The 21,146-nt window shown below is 38.3% G+C and overlaps 1 protein-coding gene across 2 annotated transcripts in view; it reads left to right on the forward strand.

Annotated features, from left to right (window-relative positions):
- The first annotated feature begins 996 nt into the window (after positions 1-996).
- Bmpr1b (bone morphogenetic protein receptor, type IB) overlaps positions 997-21,146 on the forward strand; it is a 41,134-nt gene continuing 20,984 nt past the window's right edge. Inside the window, exons 1-4 of one of the 2 annotated variants that reach the window (XM_013029723.1) lie at positions 997-1,130; positions 7,410-7,569; positions 14,756-14,858; positions 15,448-15,550. In XM_013029723.1, coding sequence (XP_012885177.1) covers position 1,130; positions 7,410-7,569; positions 14,756-14,858; positions 15,448-15,550 — 367 coding nt within the window. In that variant the 5' untranslated portion in view covers positions 997-1,129. Of the gene's footprint in view, positions 1,131-7,409; positions 7,570-14,755; positions 14,859-15,447; positions 15,551-21,146 lie in introns of those variants that run through there. The other variant, XM_013029724.1, reaches the window with a different exon arrangement.

The raw sequence follows: 21,146 nt of genomic DNA on the forward strand, positions 1-21,146 counted from the left end.
TTCCATTTTTTAGTGATTAATTGATGAGTCTCACAGACTTCCCTGCCAGGCCTGGCTTTGAACTGTGATCCTCAGATCTCAGCTTCCTGAGTAGTTAGGATTGGAGTGTGAGCCACTGGTCCTGACCTTATTAACACCTTTTAATAAATACTTTGGTTGACTCAACCATGATGAATAGTTGTGTCTGAAATAGTTTTCTGTCCACAATTTTGATGAAACAAACCAAATAATATAATAGATTTGGTCTGTTTTTCCCACAGTTTGAATGGATGCGAATGATAGAAGGACTCAACATACAATAAAGAGAAATTTCATCAGTGAAAGCTTTCTGGATAAATGCTCATGTAGCTGATCAATTTGTGATTTTTTTTTCTTTTTCTTTTTTTTTGGGGGGGGGGGTCAATCGCAGGCCTCTGTCCCTTAGCTCTTTTATGCTTAAGGCTAACACTCTACCACTTGGAGCCACACCTCCACTTCCAGTTTTCCGGTGGTTAGTTGGAGATAAGAGACTCACAGACTCTCCAGACTGGGCTGACTTTGAACCACCATCCTCTGCTCTCAATCTCCCGAGTAGCTGGGATTACAAGCATGAGCCTCCGAATAACTTTGTGAAATTGCTTAAAACAATCTTAAGGCATTCTCTGTTGAAATACCACTCTGGATATCTAAGGGGTTACAAAATAGATACTTGAATGTCTATTCCATATACTTTTTTTGCCTTGCATATCACCAGAGGCAGCTTTTAACCATCTGTAAATACTTCATAATACACTGCGGTCAGTGCCTTTTATTTCTTTTTTTTTCCTTCTCTTATTTCAAGACTTCTTTTGTCTTTTACCTTCCTACTGTCATATGCTGTGGATGCCGAGCACAGCTCAATGGCTGACTGGAATAATCTCTCCTGCCAGCATATAATCAAAGGGAAGACTAAGAGAAACAGCTGAGTATTAGGCAACCCTTGTTTGGTCCAAGTTTCTTAACAGCTGACTAACATGCCACAGGTACAGGATTAGAGCAGCCTAGGGTGCTGGCGGTTTTTACTGGGAACTCCAAGTGATTCTGTGCTCCCCCCTCATGTCTGTCCTCATGGGAAACCTGGCAACCAGACATCAAGCATACAGAAATCAAAAGTGAGCAACACGACAAGGTTTCTATCTTAGAGCCTGTCACGTCCTCATCCAAGCAATGAAAGCCACATCTGTAAAGCCCGTGCTGGCACAGGGAAAGGTTGTGTGCACTTGGTCTTTTTTCTTGGCATAGTGTAATGGAATGCACCTATTGGAAGGGCTTAATGCTTTGATACGCCAAAGTCACGTGGCAAGAAATGGCAGTTCGGCCGAGCTTTCCAGGCAATGTGGAATTAGGCTGCTTTTACAAACAAGTGCCACTTTTACAGGTGTCCAGTGTTTGTGTGGAATATCTTGGAATGAGGGTGTGTTCACTCCTGCATATTTTCTAATAGTCATCGTTAAGAACAAGTGGTTGCAGCTGAACAGTCTGTGGGTATAATTTGTTCAGAGCTTTTGGTATTTTGGAGTTTCTCCTGACTGTGACATTTGATTCTTTAATAGATTATGAAAACCAAAGTGGCATTTTTCGCAAATATGGGCTTTAAAATGCAGAACTGACGTTAATGTACAAATTGAATGACTTACTTCCTACCTTAACTGAAGGTTCTGAAAATATGGTGACTGAGTAATTTGTTTTGACGAAGATGGATGCGCATTGTAGTAAAATAGAAAATAGTCTTGGAGAAATAAAAAAGTATATTTTCATAATATCTATTGGTTTTGGTGTTATTTGTTTTCCTAGAAACTTTTCTGTGAAGCAGAACAAATAAGGGTTCAAACCAAGATCCTTAGATAGGGCTACAAATTTCAAAGTTTCTTTTTTATTTTTAGTTTATATATTTCTCTTAAAATTCTAAAATGCTTTTCTAACATTTAGATTTTATTTTAATCCATTTTGTTTCTAGTTATTATCACATATTGTTTCGTAGGAGGCTGAGATCTGAGGATCCCAGTTCTAAGCCAGCCTGGGAAGGAAAGGCCGTGAGACTCTTACCCCCAATTTACTACCAGATAAACAGAAGTGGTGCTGTGGCTCAAAATGGTAGAGTGCTAGCCTTGAGCATAAAGAGCTCACAGACAATGCCTAGGCCCTGTGTTTAAGCCCTACAACCAACCAAAAAAAAAGTCACTGGCAATAGTAATTGATTATTCCACATCTCTTTTTTCATATGTATGTGTCTATGTGTATGTGTGTTTATGTGATCATTCTAATTAGATTGATAGATAATATTTAATACTGAAATATTTAAACATTATTATTAGCAATAAGTTTTCATATTTTTAGGAAATCTGGTCCATACCTCTGGCAGTATTCTCACTACAGCATATTCTAAGTATATGAAACAAAGGTTCTTAATGCTTTCTAGGTTTTTCCTTTTGAGGGAAAAGCAATAGCACTCATGTGGTCATGTGGTTTCTAACCTGTCTGCTTTCCTTGACACTTTTCCCTTTATAGATATGAATGTGTTCAAAGTAGTTTTACAACTCAGGGTGTCTTGTGAATGCTTTGCAAAGCTGCAGAGCAGGATTTGCTATGATGGCATGTTGGTTATCCACTTTGATTAGCTTCAGAACTCTGTGAAGCAGAGCACTGGGAGAGACTACCCCAGTTAGAACCAAAGCTCCTAGCTTGGAAATCAGCCAAGGTCTAGTTGATTCTTTGACATTATTGGGAAAAGGGCCATGGTTCAGTTTCTTTTCTACCCACGTTGACCTGAGCTGACACATTAAATACTGTAAGATCTAGAACTATTTTAAAAACATAATCATCCTGTTAGCTGTGTCTATGTGTGTCCTATGGGCATGGATTCAGTTTAATTGTTAAAAATTGTTTATTTTGTGTGTGTGTCAATCACCTTTTTACCATGTTGGTAACTTTAGTAAAACACTTATGACCAAAGTTGTTTTTCATAGTATTTTTGAGAGTTCTGAATTTAAATAAATACTTTGGTGGTTGAGTTTCTCCAAATTTAAAAGTCTAAGAAAAAAAGCTACCTATTGCTTTAACATCTGAGTAGAAATGTGATACAGAGGAACTTCAAATTAGTATCATAATCATAATGCTTACTCAAGTTCATAACTCTGTAATGGTTTCAGAATAATATACATGTACTTGTCTATTGATGTTTATGTATTATTGTATATAAATGCATATAAGTTGCCTTCTGACATTCATATACTGTTTAATCTTTTCCTGATTTGATAAGTCATAATGTGACATCACAAATAAAATAGGACCTTTGGCTGATGGAAGCTTTCTATTTATCCAGATGGTTTGAGGTCACTTTGGTCTCGAGTCTTCTAACGAAATACGTTGAAAGTATTATTATTATTACTATTACTATTAGCAGTAGTATTATCCAACATGAGCCCAGCAATGTGGAGGGATGAGAAGTTGAAAACAGGAAGACAAATGTTCACGCTGAGGAACTCGTAGAGATATTTTACAACAAAGTGTCCTGGTTTTATTAGAAAACCTACACATTTCTTACATTGTAAAAGCAAAACATTTCTTTTAAGTTATCCAGTGTCAACAGTAAGTAGTTGACATGAAAATGGGTTGACCTCTGGTTCTAGTGCTTATATATACAGTGCTGGTAGATGACTCTCATCCAAAGTAATATTTCCTTTGTGCACTCCAGCCAAGGACTAAGACTTAGCAATTATATGTGGTGTCATTGTGACACTTTACCTTATTGTTTGCATATACTGTTTCTTGGGCTTTTGCATGAAATTAGTCTTACCTATAGCATTGTTATTTGAGTTAGGGCATTGTCAGGGTATTCTGGGCCATTGTGTTGTTGTAGATGTGTTGTTTTTGCTTTAGAAGTTGAATTTACTCTAGGAAGAAAGAAACATAGTAATAGTATACTAGTCATCTCTGCACAACTAACTGCCAGTGTTTCTTAAACCAACAGCTTTATGTTTTTATGGATATTTTGGCCACAGTGATGAATCTGGAAAGAAAAGAGTAGGAAATGAAGCTATGGGAAGGGGAATCTGAAGGATAAGAGAAAGATCTGGGAAGGGCAACAGGAGGAAGTAAACCAAGTAGAAATCTAAGAGATGAAGACTAGGGAACACGAGTTGGGTGAAACCAAGAGAGAACCCTGAAGAATGGAGATGTAAGGTTTCTTCAGCAGCACAGAAAGCAACAATAAATTAACATTGACATTTATTATGTGTCAAGAACTGTGGTGGGTGCTTTCATTTGGTTTTCTTGCCTGCTTCCCACTCTAACTAATGAACTGCTGCCATTCTTCTCATCTTAAGGAGTCAGTCCCATTTCTGAGGACACTTAGAAAGGAAGTAGCTGAACTGCATGAAAACCAATGTGCCCGTTTTACTCTGTAAGCTGGTCAAGTCTGGTGACCATATCTGGCACTGTCTTGTCAGCTGACATTCATTCACCCCAGCAGCCTATAAGAGCATTTTCCCCTGTCCTACATTGCTCTGCCTCAAACACATGGTGGATGCGGGGGGGAGGGGGATAATAGTCCTATGTATATATAACATATATATATATATATATATAAACATATATAACACCATGCTTTCTATTCTTTCTCTACATTTGAATTTGTTCTGGTGTCTTGAATCAAAGCTGAGTTCATATTTTATTATTCCTGAGGAGTTTAGGCACAGATCCTAAACTTTTATTAGTGTTATTCCCATTATATATACATATGTATGTATACATATGTATATGCACATATATCTATATGGTCCTTAAATTTCTGCTGCAAACAATAGAAGGCAAGTTACTTTATTGCATAGTATAGTGAAAAAAGGGTTAATTAGACAAAGAAAATAAATACCAGGCTTTGGGGCTTTAAAACAAATTTACATCGAATTATATCACTGAAACCTGAAGAAGAGGCTTCAAAGTTTAGGTTGAAAGAAGAAAAAAATAGATATCTGTGCAGATTCACTATTCAGTGTTGCTGGAAGTTATGTTTAAAGTTGATAATTGTTTTTGAGGTATGATTCAGGTTTTATTCCTGTGCAAAGGAGACAGAAATAAACAACATAGATATTTTAAATCACTTTTGGTAGAGAAAGGAGATGGATGTTTCTTCATGTTTATTATCATAACCATGTGAACAGAGATAAGATGGATCATTCCAAAGCCCAGCAATTCAACATTTGAACTTTTTTCTTTTCTTTTCCCCTCTTTTCCCGAGTCAGAGCAGCTAGCTTCTTTGATAATTTCTCTTCTTGCTCCTGCTTGCCCTCTGGTGTACATGTCTTAGAATAGCAAGCAGTCAACTTTTAGTTAAGTTTTCAAACCAGAACAACCAAGCCAAAAAAGAAAGAAAGAAAATAATGAAAGGAGGATAGATCATTAGTATATTCTCCGATATAAAATAATCATATCAGTTTTCAATGACTTTTAGAGAAATATCCATATATTTATATACTCATTTATTTGATTGTGTATTATCCTTCACAGATCATTCCTTGTATATTCTAATGTGTCTGTTGTTCTAATATTCTCACTGTCTATAACATATAAAACAGCCTTTTACATCACAAATTTAAGGTATTTTGTTTATGGTACTTTTTTTAAAGTGATAGCCTGTTATTGAGAAAAAGACAGAGATGGTGAAAAATATTATAGGCTATGATGGCTGAATATTGGAGACAGAATTTAGTTGTATAAAGTTATAAAGTTTAGGGGATTTCTTAGTTAGAATGCATTGTAATCTTCCCTTTCACCATTTTTATTGTATTATTCCTGTCAAGAAATGTGCTTTCATACTAACATTTTAATGACTACTCAGGAATCTCATTTTAAAGATATTACTAATCTCCTATTGTGATAGATGTGCACTGTTATAAACAATATCGCAAAGAACCTTCTAGCTAAACTTTATATATCACTCTTAAGAATTACACTATAAGAAAATGATGAATCTTTTAAAGTAGTTTCTCCTAGAGCAGCATATTATTTCTTATATGAAGATGTTTCTTTTTCTACTTTATTCATTGCAAAGATTTTATTTGACAACTTTTCTAAGCAAAGAGCAAATTCTATGCCTCTCTCATTCATCTCTTACCAACTGTGTATTGGTTCTGACCCAGGCTGTGTCTGAAACATGGTAAACCCCAGTATGTAAGTGAACATCTCCATAAAAAATGAATGTTTCTTTTTCTTTTCTTTTTTTTTTTTTAGCAGTCCTGGGCTTAACCTCAGGCCCTGGGCACTGTTCCTGAGCTTCTTAGGCTCAAGGCTAGCACTCTACCACTTAAGCCACAGAGCCATTGTGGCTTTTTCTGTGTATGTGGTACTGAGGAAGCCCCTGGTTTATTTTTTAAACTTGAAAAAGAAAGGTTCTGTTGTGGATGGGCGCAGGGTGTAATACGTTTTCCATACATCCCTTCTCATCACTTGGCCCCTTGAGGTAGCCCAGGCTGTCAAGTAAGAAGATTGAGGACCAGGTTTACAAAGAAAGAATCCTCCGTAACAAGGTGACAGATGGACAGACCTAAGCACACTGCACCTGGATAGCATGTGGGGCTCACGGCTCTTCCCTGAACAGACTTGGAACAGATGAATGGCTTGCCAGACAAGCTACTACAAGAACTGTGTTTAGCATCACTATATTTTCGAATTTAACCTAGGGATGAGCATCCTATTGTTTTAAAATAATATAGTCCTATTGAGGTTTATTATGTGATTGGATGAAATATTATTTACTTAAAAGAAGCCAGGATTTCTCTAAGGAGCCATTGTACGTCATATGTCTCAAACCAGATGTGGAGCATGTCCTGTGCTTGCTCCCCCGAAGCCTACAGTAAAAGCTTTCTAGTGGTGTTCCCTTGAATTGTATATACTCAATTAAATATATGGTTTGTTTTGTGGTTGGGTGGGGGAGAGGCTTGAACTCAGGGCCTGGGTGTTGTACCTGAGCTTTTTTGCTCAAAGTTAGCATTCTACCATTTTAAGCCATGGTGCCGCTTCTAGTTTCCTGGTAGTTAATTGGAAATGAGAGTCTCATGGACTGTCCTGCCTGGGTTGGCATTGAACCTTGATCTTCAGATCTCAGGTTCCTGAGTAGCTAGGATTACAGGCGTGAGCCACCAGTATCTAGCCTAAATATAGTTACATTTAATGTACAAAATACTACCCTGAAAAGTATTATGGGCATTTCTTTGATATGAGACATGCACTGGAGAGAAGGTTTAATATTTAACAGTGATAGCAAAATAGTCGTCTTTCTATTTCCATCTTTCAGTGAGGTGAATACTTCATTTTCCGTGGGATCTCACCCTTTTGGCAGAATATGGTAGTAGACTCTTCGACAACGCTTAGCTCTCGCTTTTTCTTCTTTTCAGTGAAGTTCCTTGATAACATGCTTTTGCGAAGCTCAGGAAAATTAAGCGTGGGCACCAAGAAGGAGGCTGGCGAGAGCCCCGCCCCCACCCCTCGTCCCAAGGTCTTGCGATGTAAATGCCACCACCATTGTCCTGAAGACTCTGTCAACAATATTTGCAGGTTGGTGACACACAGGATTTAAACCTTTGCTTGCATGAAAGCGCACACAGTTTTGATCATAAGCTATGTCAAAGAAAGTACAGTCTGCAGAACAGTGCTTAACTGCATTCATTGTTAGAGCGGGATTGCACCGAGAAAACTAGAGAATCGTGTTCTGAGACTGCTCCCTTCCTGCAGGTAGCAGACATGCTCAAAATCACCCAGCATGGATCACGAGCAAAGCCAGTCATTTCTTTAAAGAAACCTGCTCCTCATAATCAGTCCAACCACAGCGGGTGGCACCTGTGTGTGATGCTTTAACGTTTTAAGCATTCATCATGCTGATGTATTTGGGAAAGAACACCTGAGCTGCCGGGAATATTAATACACCGGCCCTGGGAGGCAGCATGATAATGAAGCTTATATGAATTCACCAGAAAGACATTGTCAAAGTCCAAGTTGGGAATCATGTTTTTATAGATAGTTTAGAACATTTTTGAAAATGAACTCTCTCTCCCTCCCTCCTCCGTCTCTGCCCCTCTCCCTCTTGCTCATTGCTGATGGTATACCACTGGAACCAGCATTTTGCTGGTTAATTAGAGATGGAATCTCACTGACTTTTAGTTTTTGCCTGGGTTGGCTTTGAATCAAGATCCTCCATGTCTCAGCTTCCTAAGTAGCTAGGATAACAGGTGTGATCCACTGGTGCCCGGCTTGCACTTTCTTTTTTATATATCTTTATACAGCCACACCCACTTTGCTGATCATGGTAGATTCAGTCACCCCAGAATGGGAAGGGGTAGGGATAATTGTGAGTACAGAGCCACAGGCTTAAGAGGTAGAGAGGTAGATAGGTTACTCAGGCAAGTGGGCCTGCTGGGACATAAAATGATTCAGAAACAGTAAGTGCTTCCAGAGAGGTCACAGACTCATAATAAAGCAATGGATGAGCAGCTACATTTTCAGTCCAAACAGAATATCTGGGCCATCATTTGGGACTTTGGTCCCAAATGGAGTGGTGTTTTGCTTTTGTTTTTGGAGTGCTTTTATAAGGTGTTCTACGATGTAGACTCTAATGGAAAAATTCAAAATATGAAACACTCCACAAATCTAAAACTTTGAACACAGACAAAGGTGTTATCACCAGTAGAATGTTTCACACCTTTCTCATATGGTAGGTTACAGCCCAAATGCACGCACACTGAAAACATTGGATGAAATTATGTTTTTTGGTGTGCAAAAGGTGTATGTGAAATATAGGTAAATTTTATGTTATTATTTGGGCTTTCTCCCTCAGATAAATATCTTAGAATAGAATAGAAGAAATCTAGATTAGGTCATATTCTAGACTCTGAGAAATTCTGAAATACTTTGTTTGTAAGCATTTTGGATGAGGGATGCTTGGCCTGGAAAAGTTTCCCAGTGTATTTTAAAAACGTAGTGTCTTTAGAATAAAATTACAAATTAACTAACTCAGAGAGAAAAGTTTGGTGTATTTAAAAACATACACCTTACTGAGTCAGCAGAACAACTCAGTGTTACAGGGCATATTTATGGTCCACTTTAGACAAAAGGAATTTGGGTAGAGAGGTCTTGCAATGCTGTCTTTACTACCGAATAATGCTGAGATTGCTGAGTTTTAACATAAAATGATTTCAAGCCCAGACAATTTTATTTTTGCGTAGGAAATACTATTTGCAGTAAGCACACGATGTCAGACAAATGAGTTCCAGTGGCATCAGTTAGCAAAGTTAAGAGTTATTTTATGAGACCAGATTGAGATGGCCTGACATTTATATTGGGTCACCTCTGATTCAGGATAGCATTGGAAACCCAAATCTATAAGACTAATAATGGAATCACTGAAAAGAAGATTATTACCTCAATGAGTTTACTCATGGATGTCAACAGAAATTATTTGCTTTTATAAATATGATCATGTTTACATTCAACCATATTTAATCATCTTAGTATTCCTGTGAAGTAGTGTTATCTTTTTTTAAATTTCTTTACAGGTAAGAAATTTGAGGTGTGAAAGGTTAAATAATTCTCAAAAGATAGGATGGTAAAAAAAAAATGTGTGACCAAGCTTCCTGAATTATGAATTCTTGGCCAGCAGCCAGCCTCAACTCTGCTTTTCAGAGGAGACTGCATTCACTGTTGAGGAAAATGCACATGTACTTTGTTAATTAATTATTCCAGTAGGGTCTTCTCATGTGTGAATCATAGGAACTACATTTTTCATTTTGTCCTAAGACCTGGAAAAAAAAACACCCAGAAACATTGTTTCTGTAAGCCTGTGCATTATTCATTTTCCTTCAAAAGAAATGTTTCTCAAGCCCTCTCTAGTGAATAAAAAGCTAGCCACCTAGAAGTGTACATGAATACTTCCCTAAAATATGCCAAAATGAATTAATACAAAAATTAATAGCTTGTACATTGCATGTTCTTTCTACTTTTCTATTGAGTTCAATAGACATGACTTTGTCCCCTCAAATTGCTGTGATAGGTTTCTGTACTGACATCTTCACACCAGTAAAAAATGAATTTCTGTCCTTCAGGGGACCAGTCTTGCATTTCTAGATAAAATAGGTTTATGAACAAAAGTTCGCTTTCTTATGCCTTAGTTAACTAAGCTCTTATGGGCTTGTCTACGTTGTCTGACCTGAAACTTTGAACTCTGCAGATCTTAGTCAGTGTCCCAAGTAAGGTTTCATGCTCATCAATTACTACATTTAGCTCCCTGAAAGAATAATCCAAAAATGAGCCAACAGTCAGAAGTGTGCAGCATCCTTTGAACCAACTGTGAAATCCCACATATCAATTCAAAGAACAGAAGTGCATTTTAAAGGTTAGGAAGTTCTTCACTAGTACATCCTTGCTTGAATAGCTAACACTAAGGCCCAAGTCATTGTTGGTTTGGTCTCTGATGGATGCAGAAATCCACACTACTCGAACCAATGGCATTTCCATTGTTGTAGAATGTAGTGTAATTGTATCATAATTGAGTACAGTGTCAGGGCCCTTTACAAATCTGAATCTTCAAGTCGGGGGTAAAGCCATTTGTACTTTCTCCATCAAGTGTAATATCTATTTTCTAAATGCTTCTAGTTGCCATGTTATATTATGGTCCTTCCTATTCCTTGGTTCTGCTCCTACAGCTACAAACTATGACTATAAACCTCAAATGCTGCAAATGATTAAATCATCAATTAATTCTCAAGTAATTATTAAAACATGAAATGTTAAAATCTAATATGAAAATATTAAAACTCTTAAAACAATCCTTAAGTAATTTTTTCATGGTACTCACTACCTCTACACACATGTTCTGTGTGGCTTTGCTTGCTTTCAGATGCAGTCAGTCTCAGCCTTGAGTGTTTGTGTTTTCTTTGTACAATTCAGTCTGACCATGGATCATGGTCCCACTGTGGCATGTGACAGCCATTGTTGTCTTCATTTTACTACCTCTTCTCCCTTATACATCTGTATCTATTTGTCAGTATTACTTTTCCATTTTTTTTATTAAAAGATCATTTTAACACTCACTTTTATCACTGATTTCTGATGAAGACATTTAGCATTTAAACGTATAATAATGTAGAATGATAAGGTTTGCATACTGGATATATTAAGTAAGATTGCTTCCATGAGGAATTAGATAAGTCAATGAGAGAGGAGAGAGTCCCAGGAGCAAAAGGAAAAGGTTTTGTGTTGTGATGTGAACCTTTTATTTTACCCAGTATACACTAGCCCAGGCCTTTTAAGCCTCTTGCTGAGTAGAGTGGTGTGAGTTTTCAGGCAGGTAATTGTGACCTCAGAGGATTTAAGGTGTGCACATTTTGCTTTGTTTTTATGCCAAACCTTGCATAGTACCTGTCACTCTAAACCACTATTGCCCATGTTATGGATGCATTGAGCTTTATGACTCTTTTCTTCCTCAAACATGTGATTTCAAATCATTGTACTAGAGAGGATTGTGGTACATGCTTGAGGACTTGTTTCAGTTGTAAGAGTCTATGATTACAGAGTCACTCATGGTGGCTTGTAGAATCACTCTCCATTTGTGCTTCTCATTCAAAACCGCAGGAGTTTTGAAACACCACACCATTCCCTACCCCACCTCATTCATAATTGTTACTCCAGTACACCTCACTATTTTCAGTTTTGCTTAAAATGATTTCTACTTTGACTTCCTTCATGATTCTTTATCTTTTCTGTTTACCATTTTCTATATGGTAAAAAGAGGAGAGATAGAGCAATAATCTGCATAGAAAGCATGAAGCAGGTTTATGTTTCCAGGCAGCAGAATTTTTCAACAAGCCCATGGCAGGAGCCGTCTCTGTGGCAGGCAAGAGTTGATCAGCTTTGACTTTGGAGCACAGCTTTGCTGTTTGCATTTGTGCTTGCTTGACAGTTGACAGCTCCCAAGTCATTCTTAGGTTTCTGCATTTGTCCTGCTCGTTTCCAGTTAATGTGTGTTGCAAGGTGGAAGTTTCCATGATAAAGCTTGTAAATCACATTTGTTTTGTTGTTGATAAGGTTGCCTGAAGTGGCTTCTCACTTCCTTTCTTCTTCTTCCAATATCTGATTCTTTTCTGACTTTATGGCTAATGAGTTACTATTTTCTCCAGAGATTCCTTTGTTCTTTCCTTTTATATTCAGTTCATTCTTCTTTGCAAACCAGTTTTTTCGTATGTGTGATGGTCCAGGAACTTGAACTCAGGGCCTGGGGTGCTATCCCTGAGCTTTTGTGCTTGAGATTAGCACTCTACCATTTGAGCATCAGCTCTAGTTCAGGCTTTTTTTGGGGAGGGGGTAGTGGTGGTTAATTGGAGATAAAAGTCTTATGGACTTTCCTGACTGGTTTGGCTTTGAACCTTGAAACTCAGATCTCATCCTCCTGAGAAGCTAGTATTATAGGTATGAATCACTGGCATTCAGCCACTAGGGTTATTTTTTAAAGCATGAGTTTTATTCTCTTTGTTGTTTGTATTTTCTAGAACAACAGCTCCACTTCTTAATATCTATTCCCTTTTAAAATTTTTGTATATTTCCTAGAAATCCATCTAGGAAATATAATCAGGTTTCAATTAAGAGAAGCCCATGATTGAGGAGAAATTAGAATTAGATTTGATACTATTCCAGCCTCTGAATTCCCAGGGTCACAAAATTAGAACAGCTGTTATTTCTGAAATTTTCTGCTTCTTGCATTTGTCATGTATCATCTAATTATGTAGAGAAAGAATTTATAAATCACATGAGTATTGTTTGTTCATGTTGTCTAAATCCCCAAAGAACAGTCTATTTATGGCTTTAAAATATTAGGCAATTTCAATAAATTGACTAAAAAGCCTTAGACTGTGAGTTGTTCAGGGCAAGCCCTCTCTGTATAATATTCATGCATTTGACCTTGGTCTACCAGAGATTTATCATGGGCCCTTCCTAGCTCTTCATTAGAATGTTTGAACTTTGCTCCACTAGTTCTTATAAACGAAGGCCTGTTGGATCACTTGAGCCTTACAAACCAAATAAACAATTCTAAGGATATTGATATTAACTGGATGGCTAATGCATAGCAGAACGCTGAGAGCACTGAGAGCACTAATGCAAATAGACACACCACAAATCACGGCCAATGCCATTCTCACGGCTCTCTTCCCATGACCTTTGAGGACTGCATTGTCCCATTTCAGGCCCGGCACATGCATATGGATGAGGAAGTGTGCTTGTGACTTCTGCTGGGTGTCTGTGCACATTCATCACCCAAACATGAGAAGCTGTGATCTCTGTTTACACGTAGTTCCATATATACTAGCTCGAGCTTTTCCATTTAGGCCTAGGATGGCAGAAAGCCATCCTAGAAAGAAAGTAAGATGATGTATATAGTATGATGCCGATAACCAATGATTTTCAACCTCTGTTAGACAATCACTCTGCTCTATTCTTAATTTCCTCACCTTCTCATGATTATTCAAAGGATTACAAAACTCAGAAACAGTGAACTTTTTTTGTTGCAATACTGGAGTACATTAAACAGGTACTGTAGTAGGTGTGCCAAATCCTTTTGGCTATAGTTATTTCTTTTAGGAAGGGGCTCTAGTTTTTGCCCAGGCCAGCTTGGACTATGATCCTGCTACTTACATATGCCACATAGCTGAGGTAAGCGGCATCTGCCACCATGCCTGGCTTTTTAGTTGAGCTAGGGTCTTGCTAGGTTTTTGCTCAGGCTGGCATTGAACCATGCTCCTCCTGATATCCACATCCCCAGTAGCTGGGATTACAAGGATGAGCCACTGCATCTAGCTCATGAGAGTTATTTGTAATCTAGAAAAAGCTACAACATGAAAAAAACTGTGCCTTGTCTTGTCACAACCCTTCCTTACGTTTAGTTCTATCTCTATCCCAGACTGCTTACAACAAATATTAATTTCTTCTGTGTCAGTCCAGCCCAGAAGAAGGGACACTAAGTGACAGAACCTTCACTGCCTCAGTTTACCTTGCTGATCCAGCTTCTGCCTGTGTTTAGTTGTTATGATCGAGTCAGCGAGGAGTATGTTTCCCACCTCAGAATCCAGGAGAACAGGTTTACCTTCACCTGTGTGTGCTCCTGTGTGCTTTCCCTCCTGCCCTCCTTTTGTCCTTCCTTCATCTTCTCTTTCTGCCTCCTTCCCTCTCCCTCTCCCTCCTCTCTCTCCCTCTTCTTCTTCCCCCTCTTTCTTTGCCTTTTCCCTTCCCCTCGCCTTTACCCTTTCTTTTCCTTCAGCCTCCATCTTCTTCTCTGCACAACTCTTAAGAAACTCCTCAAAAGCTCTGAGCCTATGGTGGTGCCACTTTCTCAGAGCTGTTTGTGTCTTTCTGGAAAAATCGTATCTGTGAGGGGTCTTCGTAAGTTCCAAAAATGGTGCATGTGGTTAATAATAGTAATTAATGATAAATGGAAATTTTGGATCCTTCTTTCTAGGCAAGGAAGGTTTCTAGGTAAAGAAGGTATTACCAAGTATTTTTATAGAAATTAAATCCATGAAAGGAGATGTTGAGATTGTCTTCCTGCTTTGTGACCTGCATTGATCATTGCCATTTTGCCTTGTTTGCAAGGACACAGTGATACACACCTCTCACTTTACATTTCCCAGACATGAATCCTCTTCCCCCTCCCCCTACACCCTTCCTCCTCCCTCACATACTCTGCCTGTTTGGTCTTCAGCACAGATGGGTATTGTTTCACCATGATCGAGGAGGATGATTCTGGAATGCCTGTGGTCACTTCTGGATGTCTAGGACTGGAAGGGTCAGATTTTCAGTGTCGGGTAAGAAAAAGTACTTGGCTGTATTTTGTAACCCTACATTGGCTGGTAAAAAATGTGCCCAAGATTAAGAAATAGTATATCATAGCTAACCTATTTTCAAGAACCTGGAAAATAATTGAAATATCTCCTTGGGTAAATTGTCCCTTCATTTTGAAGCCAAATACTCTTTTGACATTTGCCGATAACTTCTTGCTTAGTGTTCCATTCGCTCAGTTTCAAAGTCAAGTTGAGTTAAACTTGGCTAAACAACATTAGCTCATTTTAGGATTAGCTAGTTAGCCAAACTTCATTTTAGCTCATCTTGGCTTTACTGTATTAAGACAAGATTCCTTACGCAGCTTATTGCTTGAATCCTGATTATCATGAGTCGAGTAGTAGTTTGGTTGAAACACAAACATTGCACCAGGATCATACAAGATTATTTAAGACTAGTCCCCTGATAGCAAACAACATTTTCAAGATGTTAGGGTAAAATCAGTAAAGCTTTGAATCCATTCTCGATGGATAATTTCTTATGTTTTTTTTTTTAATGATAAGACATTGAAATTCAAAGGAAACCCAGGGCTAACCTGTTTGGGTTCAATTTTAGGACACACCAATTCCTCATCAAAGAAGGTCAATTGAGTGCTGCACAGAGAGGAATGAATGTAACAAAGACCTTCACCCCACACTGCCTCCACTGAAAACCAGAGGTAAGGCCAGAGACAACTTGACTTGGTGAAATCAGTGGCTTCCTTCTTCTCTCCTTTCGAATCGAATCTCCCTGTACTGTTTAACCTGCGGCCTCAGAGACAGGTGATACGTAAAAATACTTAGGACCTCACTTCTGTAATACTTGCTACTTAAACATCCCCCTTTCCCCTCCCCAAACTGCAATTCCTGCAGAAAGATAGGGAAACAAGACAGCAAGCACTTTATATTCACCCTTAAAAGTTATTCACCGTGTGTGTGTGTGTGTGTGTGTGTGTGTGTGTGTGTGTGTGTGTGTGTGTGTGCCACTTTTATTTTCATGCATTGTGGGGCACCAGGGCTGTGTCTATGATTTGGCTATTGTGAATTGTGCTACAATGAACATTGCTGTGAGGTGCCTTTGCCTTTGTTGTATCCTGAGTAATTCTGATAAATGCACAATAATGGTTTTCTAGATCTGAGAGTAGCTTTATGTTTAGGATTTATTGTTGTTATTGTTGTTGTTGTGTCAGTCCTGGGACTTTAACTCAGGGTCTGGGCACTATTTTTGAGCTTTCTTTGCTCAAGGCTAGCTCTCTACCACTTGGTCACAGCTCTACTTCCAGCTTTTGGGTGATTAAGTGGAAGAGTCTTACAGACTCTCCTGCTTGGGCTGGCTCCTGAGTTGGTAGCTAAGATTACAGGCATGATTCACTTGTACCTCTCTTAGGTTTAGGTTTTTGAGAGATCTTCGTATTGATTTAATGAAGTATGCTTTTCAAATAATTAACAAAATGAATATCAGAAAGCTGAAACAAGACTGTAAGTGGGAAGGGGGTTAGTAGGTGAGTAGTGATAAACGAAAAAGGAAATGCGACCAATACAGATACAGAAAGCTGGAAATAGAAACATGAATCTGAAGGGAGAGACAGATTGGGAGGATGATCAAGAAGGGAATGGAACTTAAACACATTAAATGTAGCTCCCTTGTATAACCCCTTGAAGATCAGAAAAACTACCAATTGACTACATGCATTTTTAAAAAAGTAAATGGAATTTTTTTTACAATTTCAGCGGGAAGGTGGGAGGGGTGTCGTTGAGGAGGTGGGAGGGAAGGAATGGTAGAGGAAAAACAAAGGAGGAGGCAACAATGCTTGATAAGAAATGTACTCATTACCTTGGTCATGTAACTGTAACCCCTCTGTACAGTATTTTCACAATAAAAACTTGTTTAAAAAAAGAAATAAAAGGTAATTTGCTTTGTGACATTTAGTTTCATCTATGCTGAAATCAAATCCCAACATATTGATAAAATGAGGAAAATGTCTAGTTTTCATTTTGAAGCTTACACATTGAACTATTGCTTTTGAAAAAAGGTAATGCCTTCTCAAAAATACTCAGAGAGGAACAACTCTGAGTCTAGTGATTTGTAGTTACTGCAAAACCTTAAGCCCTGCATGTTATTTACAATGGTTTAAAATCATCCTCATGCTTGATTTTATTTCTTGAAAAGAGAAAAAAATCCCAATAAAATATGATAGAATTTCATGACGTTGATCACATTTCATAAAAGGGTGGGTTTTTTTTGGGGGGGGAGGCTGTAGTCTAGAAAACTATACAAGATTAATTCATATGGAAAAACTCATAGTTTTGTTTTTATAAAAAAATACAATTTTGCAAGTAATGGGCTAACTGTTAGAGATACAGAGGTAGATAGAGAAAATTCTTCCTTTAAAGAAGGGGTGTTGGAGGGTAAGAGAAAGAAACATGGAAATGATGAACCTGTATTTGGTCAGGAGTCTCTCATTGTATATGAGGACATAGAAGATTGGGTAGCTGGCTCAGTCCAGCCTGGGAGAGTATCAAAATAAGCCTCATAGAAATGACACTTGAACAGAACAGGTGAGGCAGAATAGGTTTAATGAATGAAAGTTAAAAAATTAAGATAAGCTGCATGTTGATGGCTCTAGCATAGCAAAGAGCTGCAGGAGAATGTTCTCTCTCCTGAAGGAGGAAATATCAAGTATAGTTTGATCAAGTATAGCACCTGCATCAGAAACAAAATGATCCGAGAGGCCTAGCAATATCACAGTTGTTAATAAGAGTAGGAAAGGATGTCTGCGTTGATGTGGAAGAAGGTGTGATGTGATCCATTTTCTTCCAAATTACTTGAGGCCCTCGTTTCAAATTCAGGACCCACTTTGCATTTGGTAAAGCAGGCCCTTTTTCTGCCTAGGTTGACCTGGTCTGTGAATCCCTTATTAATGCTCCCTGTATTGCTAGTTTAGGTATGTATTACTCTGCCCAGAATTTTATTGGTTGAGATTGGGTCTTGAGAACTTTTTGTCCTGCTTGCCTCCAGCCACGATTTTCCCCATTTCAACTTATTTTTTTTTTCTTTTCTGGTTGGGGGCTTGAACCCTGAGCCTGGACACTAACCTTGAGCTCTTCAGCTCAAGGCAAGTACTCTACTATTTGAGCCACAGCACCACTTCCGGTTTTCTGCTGGTTTATTGGAGACAAGAGTCTCACTGACTTTCCTACCTGGGCTGGCTTTGAACTATGATCCTCGGATCTCAGCCTCCTGAGTAGCTAGGATTACGGGTATCAGCCACGGGTCCCTGATCCCATTTCAATTTATTGAGTGGCTAAGATTATAGGTGTGAGCCACTGTGACCAGCCAAATTATAGTCACTTGTTTTTCTTTTTTTCTAATGAGCACCAAAAGGAAACGATAACTTGGCATTCAAATGAAAAAAAATTAGAAGACTATAGTTGATTTAGTGAGATAATTTGGTTTGATTATATTTCCAACATAATATTTTAGATAGTTTTTAAAAATAGATATAAGTTTAAATATTTAAAGATGGAAATCACCTATACTGACTACATATAGACTTTAAAGGAAATTTATCAGAAATAATGTTTTTTCCCATGAAACAATGATAATTATAATGTGAACACATAATACAGGATTTCCAGAGTTGAAGTGGTTTCTTATTCATTTAAAAACTATAGTTTGGGCAGCTCACAGATTGTCTTAAATAGTATTCCTTAGATATTGCCAAGTATAAACTGATCTCTAAAAGTGACAGGTGTTTAACCCATGTGACATCTGTATTCTCCTTAACACTGACCAAGATAATGTGCAGCATGCAAACATGAGCCCTTTAAGTTTCCTTCTGTTGTATCCAATGCTTTCAGCACTTTACATCCATCTATGAGTCTAAGCTAATTCCTTGCTAGTGAGCAGCCAGATATCCAGCTTCTAACTATTTCAGAATGTCCATGTTAAATATGTGGCACAGTCGAAAGAAATTTAGAGGTAATTCATTCTTATTCTTATTGAATTCAGTATCTGGACAGAAGTTACCTATATTATCAGGAAAGAAAATCACAAATTCTTTTGCAAAGGAGAACAACTAGAATATTAAGTTTTTGTGTTTATTTCCAGAGTTTATTCGATAAGAAACTTCCCCCAACTATGGTAAATGTGTATGCAACTATTTGTGGCTAGAATTCTGACAAGAATATGCTTTTCAGATTCTCTGTGCTACATGGAAAACTGTCTCCTACCTACTCCTCATTGTTGAACCTAGAATACATATAATCATTCTCCTAAGAACAAGGGGTAATTTCCAAGATTCTTTCCAGCTACATGTTTAAAAAATGTTGTTATTATTTTGGTGATGTACAGAAGAGCTGTGGTTTCATAAGTCAGGTAATGAGCACATTTCCTTTTGGACAATGTCACCCCTTCCTTCACTTCTCCCAGTTTCCCCCCCGCCCCATCCCTACCCACAAGTTGCATAGCTCATTTTCATCATGGTGGTGGCTACTGAGTACGGTGACTGCACTTGTTCACCCTCTGTCCCTCCATTTCTGTACCCTTTCTTCCTCCTCTCAAGACAGAATAACGCACACACACACACACACACACACACACACACACACATACACACACACACACACACACACACAAACACCATCTCCACCAACCCAGCTACATAATTTTTCTCTCACTTCAGGTTGTGATAATGCGCCATATTCCAGGCTTGTAAAAACAGCTCTGTCATCTTCACCAGTGGCCCACTCACTCTCCGCTGCTTCTCAGAGAGGAGACAGTCCATGCAGAAGGCAGTTTGGTGAACTGGCTGGTGTGCTCCCTTGCCTGTCAGAGTGATCCCAACTCCGCTGGGGAGTTCTCGGTTCCACTTCCCTGAGCAGTCAGCATGACAGCCTAGGTAGAAATAGTCCCAGAAAGAAAGCTTCAGGCTTGCTGTCTCCTTGCTTTCTCCATAGAAAGTGTTGGCTTCCTCCAGACTCTGGCAGTGACTTGAAGGTTTACATTGTTAATCTTCTGAGCAGAAGTAATAGGAGATTAAGACATGACCCACTGACCAACAGAAAGAGGGCTTATTTATGAAGATCACCTTAGCTATGAAGGAATCCAGGGAGGTGGAAGGCAGGGAATAACATCTTGTAGAAAAGAAATAAAAAATAGGGAGGTAATGAGTGCTTGGTGGTAATGAGTGCTTTGTGGTCTCATAAATCAGAAATGCAATAAGAGGAGAAGGAAAAAATACCATCCCTGAAATTTCTAGTGTATTCTTTATTCTACATTTCCATGAAAAATAAAAATAAGGAAGTTGAGAACTTTAGTAAAGTTATAAAGGAAGGGTATTCTCTGTTCATATGCTGAGAGTGTGTCCTGTGATTAGCTCAAATTTTACTTGTGTAGCATTCTCTTTAGATTTCTGCAAAGTCATACTTTTATTTTAAAATTTGGAACTATCTGGCAAAAATGCAGGTCCAAACCTGTTATCCTAGCTAGATACTTAGGAGGTAGAGACTGAATGGGAGGATCATAGTTCAATATCATCCTGCACAACAAATAAGCAAGACCTTCACAAGATGGGCATAGTGATGTACTTCTGGACTCTCAACAGTTCAGGAGGTATAGTTTAAGAGGATCACAATCTGAGGTTGGTCCTGGGCAAAGATGGGAATCCGATCAAGAAAACTAGCTAAATCAAAAAGGAATGGGAGTATAGATCAAGTGGTAGAATGCCTGCATACCAAGTGCTTCTGAGTGCTGGAGTAAAGACCAAATGAATTTTATTTAATACTTTGAGAGTATCCCACATTCTGTGGCCAAAACCTGTCCATTCTTTTAAAACATGATTGCATTTGTGAAGAATTAGAGTCTACATATTGAAGGACATCTTTGCTTGAAGTCATGTTATGCATATATTCTTTTTCAGGCCCCCTTTGAAAGGTTCTCTGCCCTTGTGTTTATAATGAGGTGACTATATTTTTGTAGCAGGGGGATAGATGGGTTTTATCCAAATTTGTCATGCACAGTGTTCCAGAAACCACATGGGACAACCTTCCACTGAATCTAGAGTAAAGATGAACCACTGACCTATATTTTAAGTATGTTATATTTTCTCCCCTAGATTTATTGAATGTCAAGCTCAATCTTTCCAGAATGGAAAGCTATGTTGTGGTCATAAGTGTCTAGATGAATCAGCGAGTCAACTTTATGCCAACTTTACTTTTTCAGCATATGTGTCTTTTCTCATAATTAGTGTGCTCAAAGATTTTGGTGTTTTGTGT

This window comes from Dipodomys ordii, unplaced genomic scaffold (genome assembly GCF_000151885.1).
Source record: "Dipodomys ordii isolate 6190 unplaced genomic scaffold, Dord_2.0 Scaffold122, whole genome shotgun sequence".
In the NCBI taxonomy this organism is placed as follows: Eukaryota; Metazoa; Chordata; class Mammalia; order Rodentia; family Heteromyidae; genus Dipodomys; species Dipodomys ordii.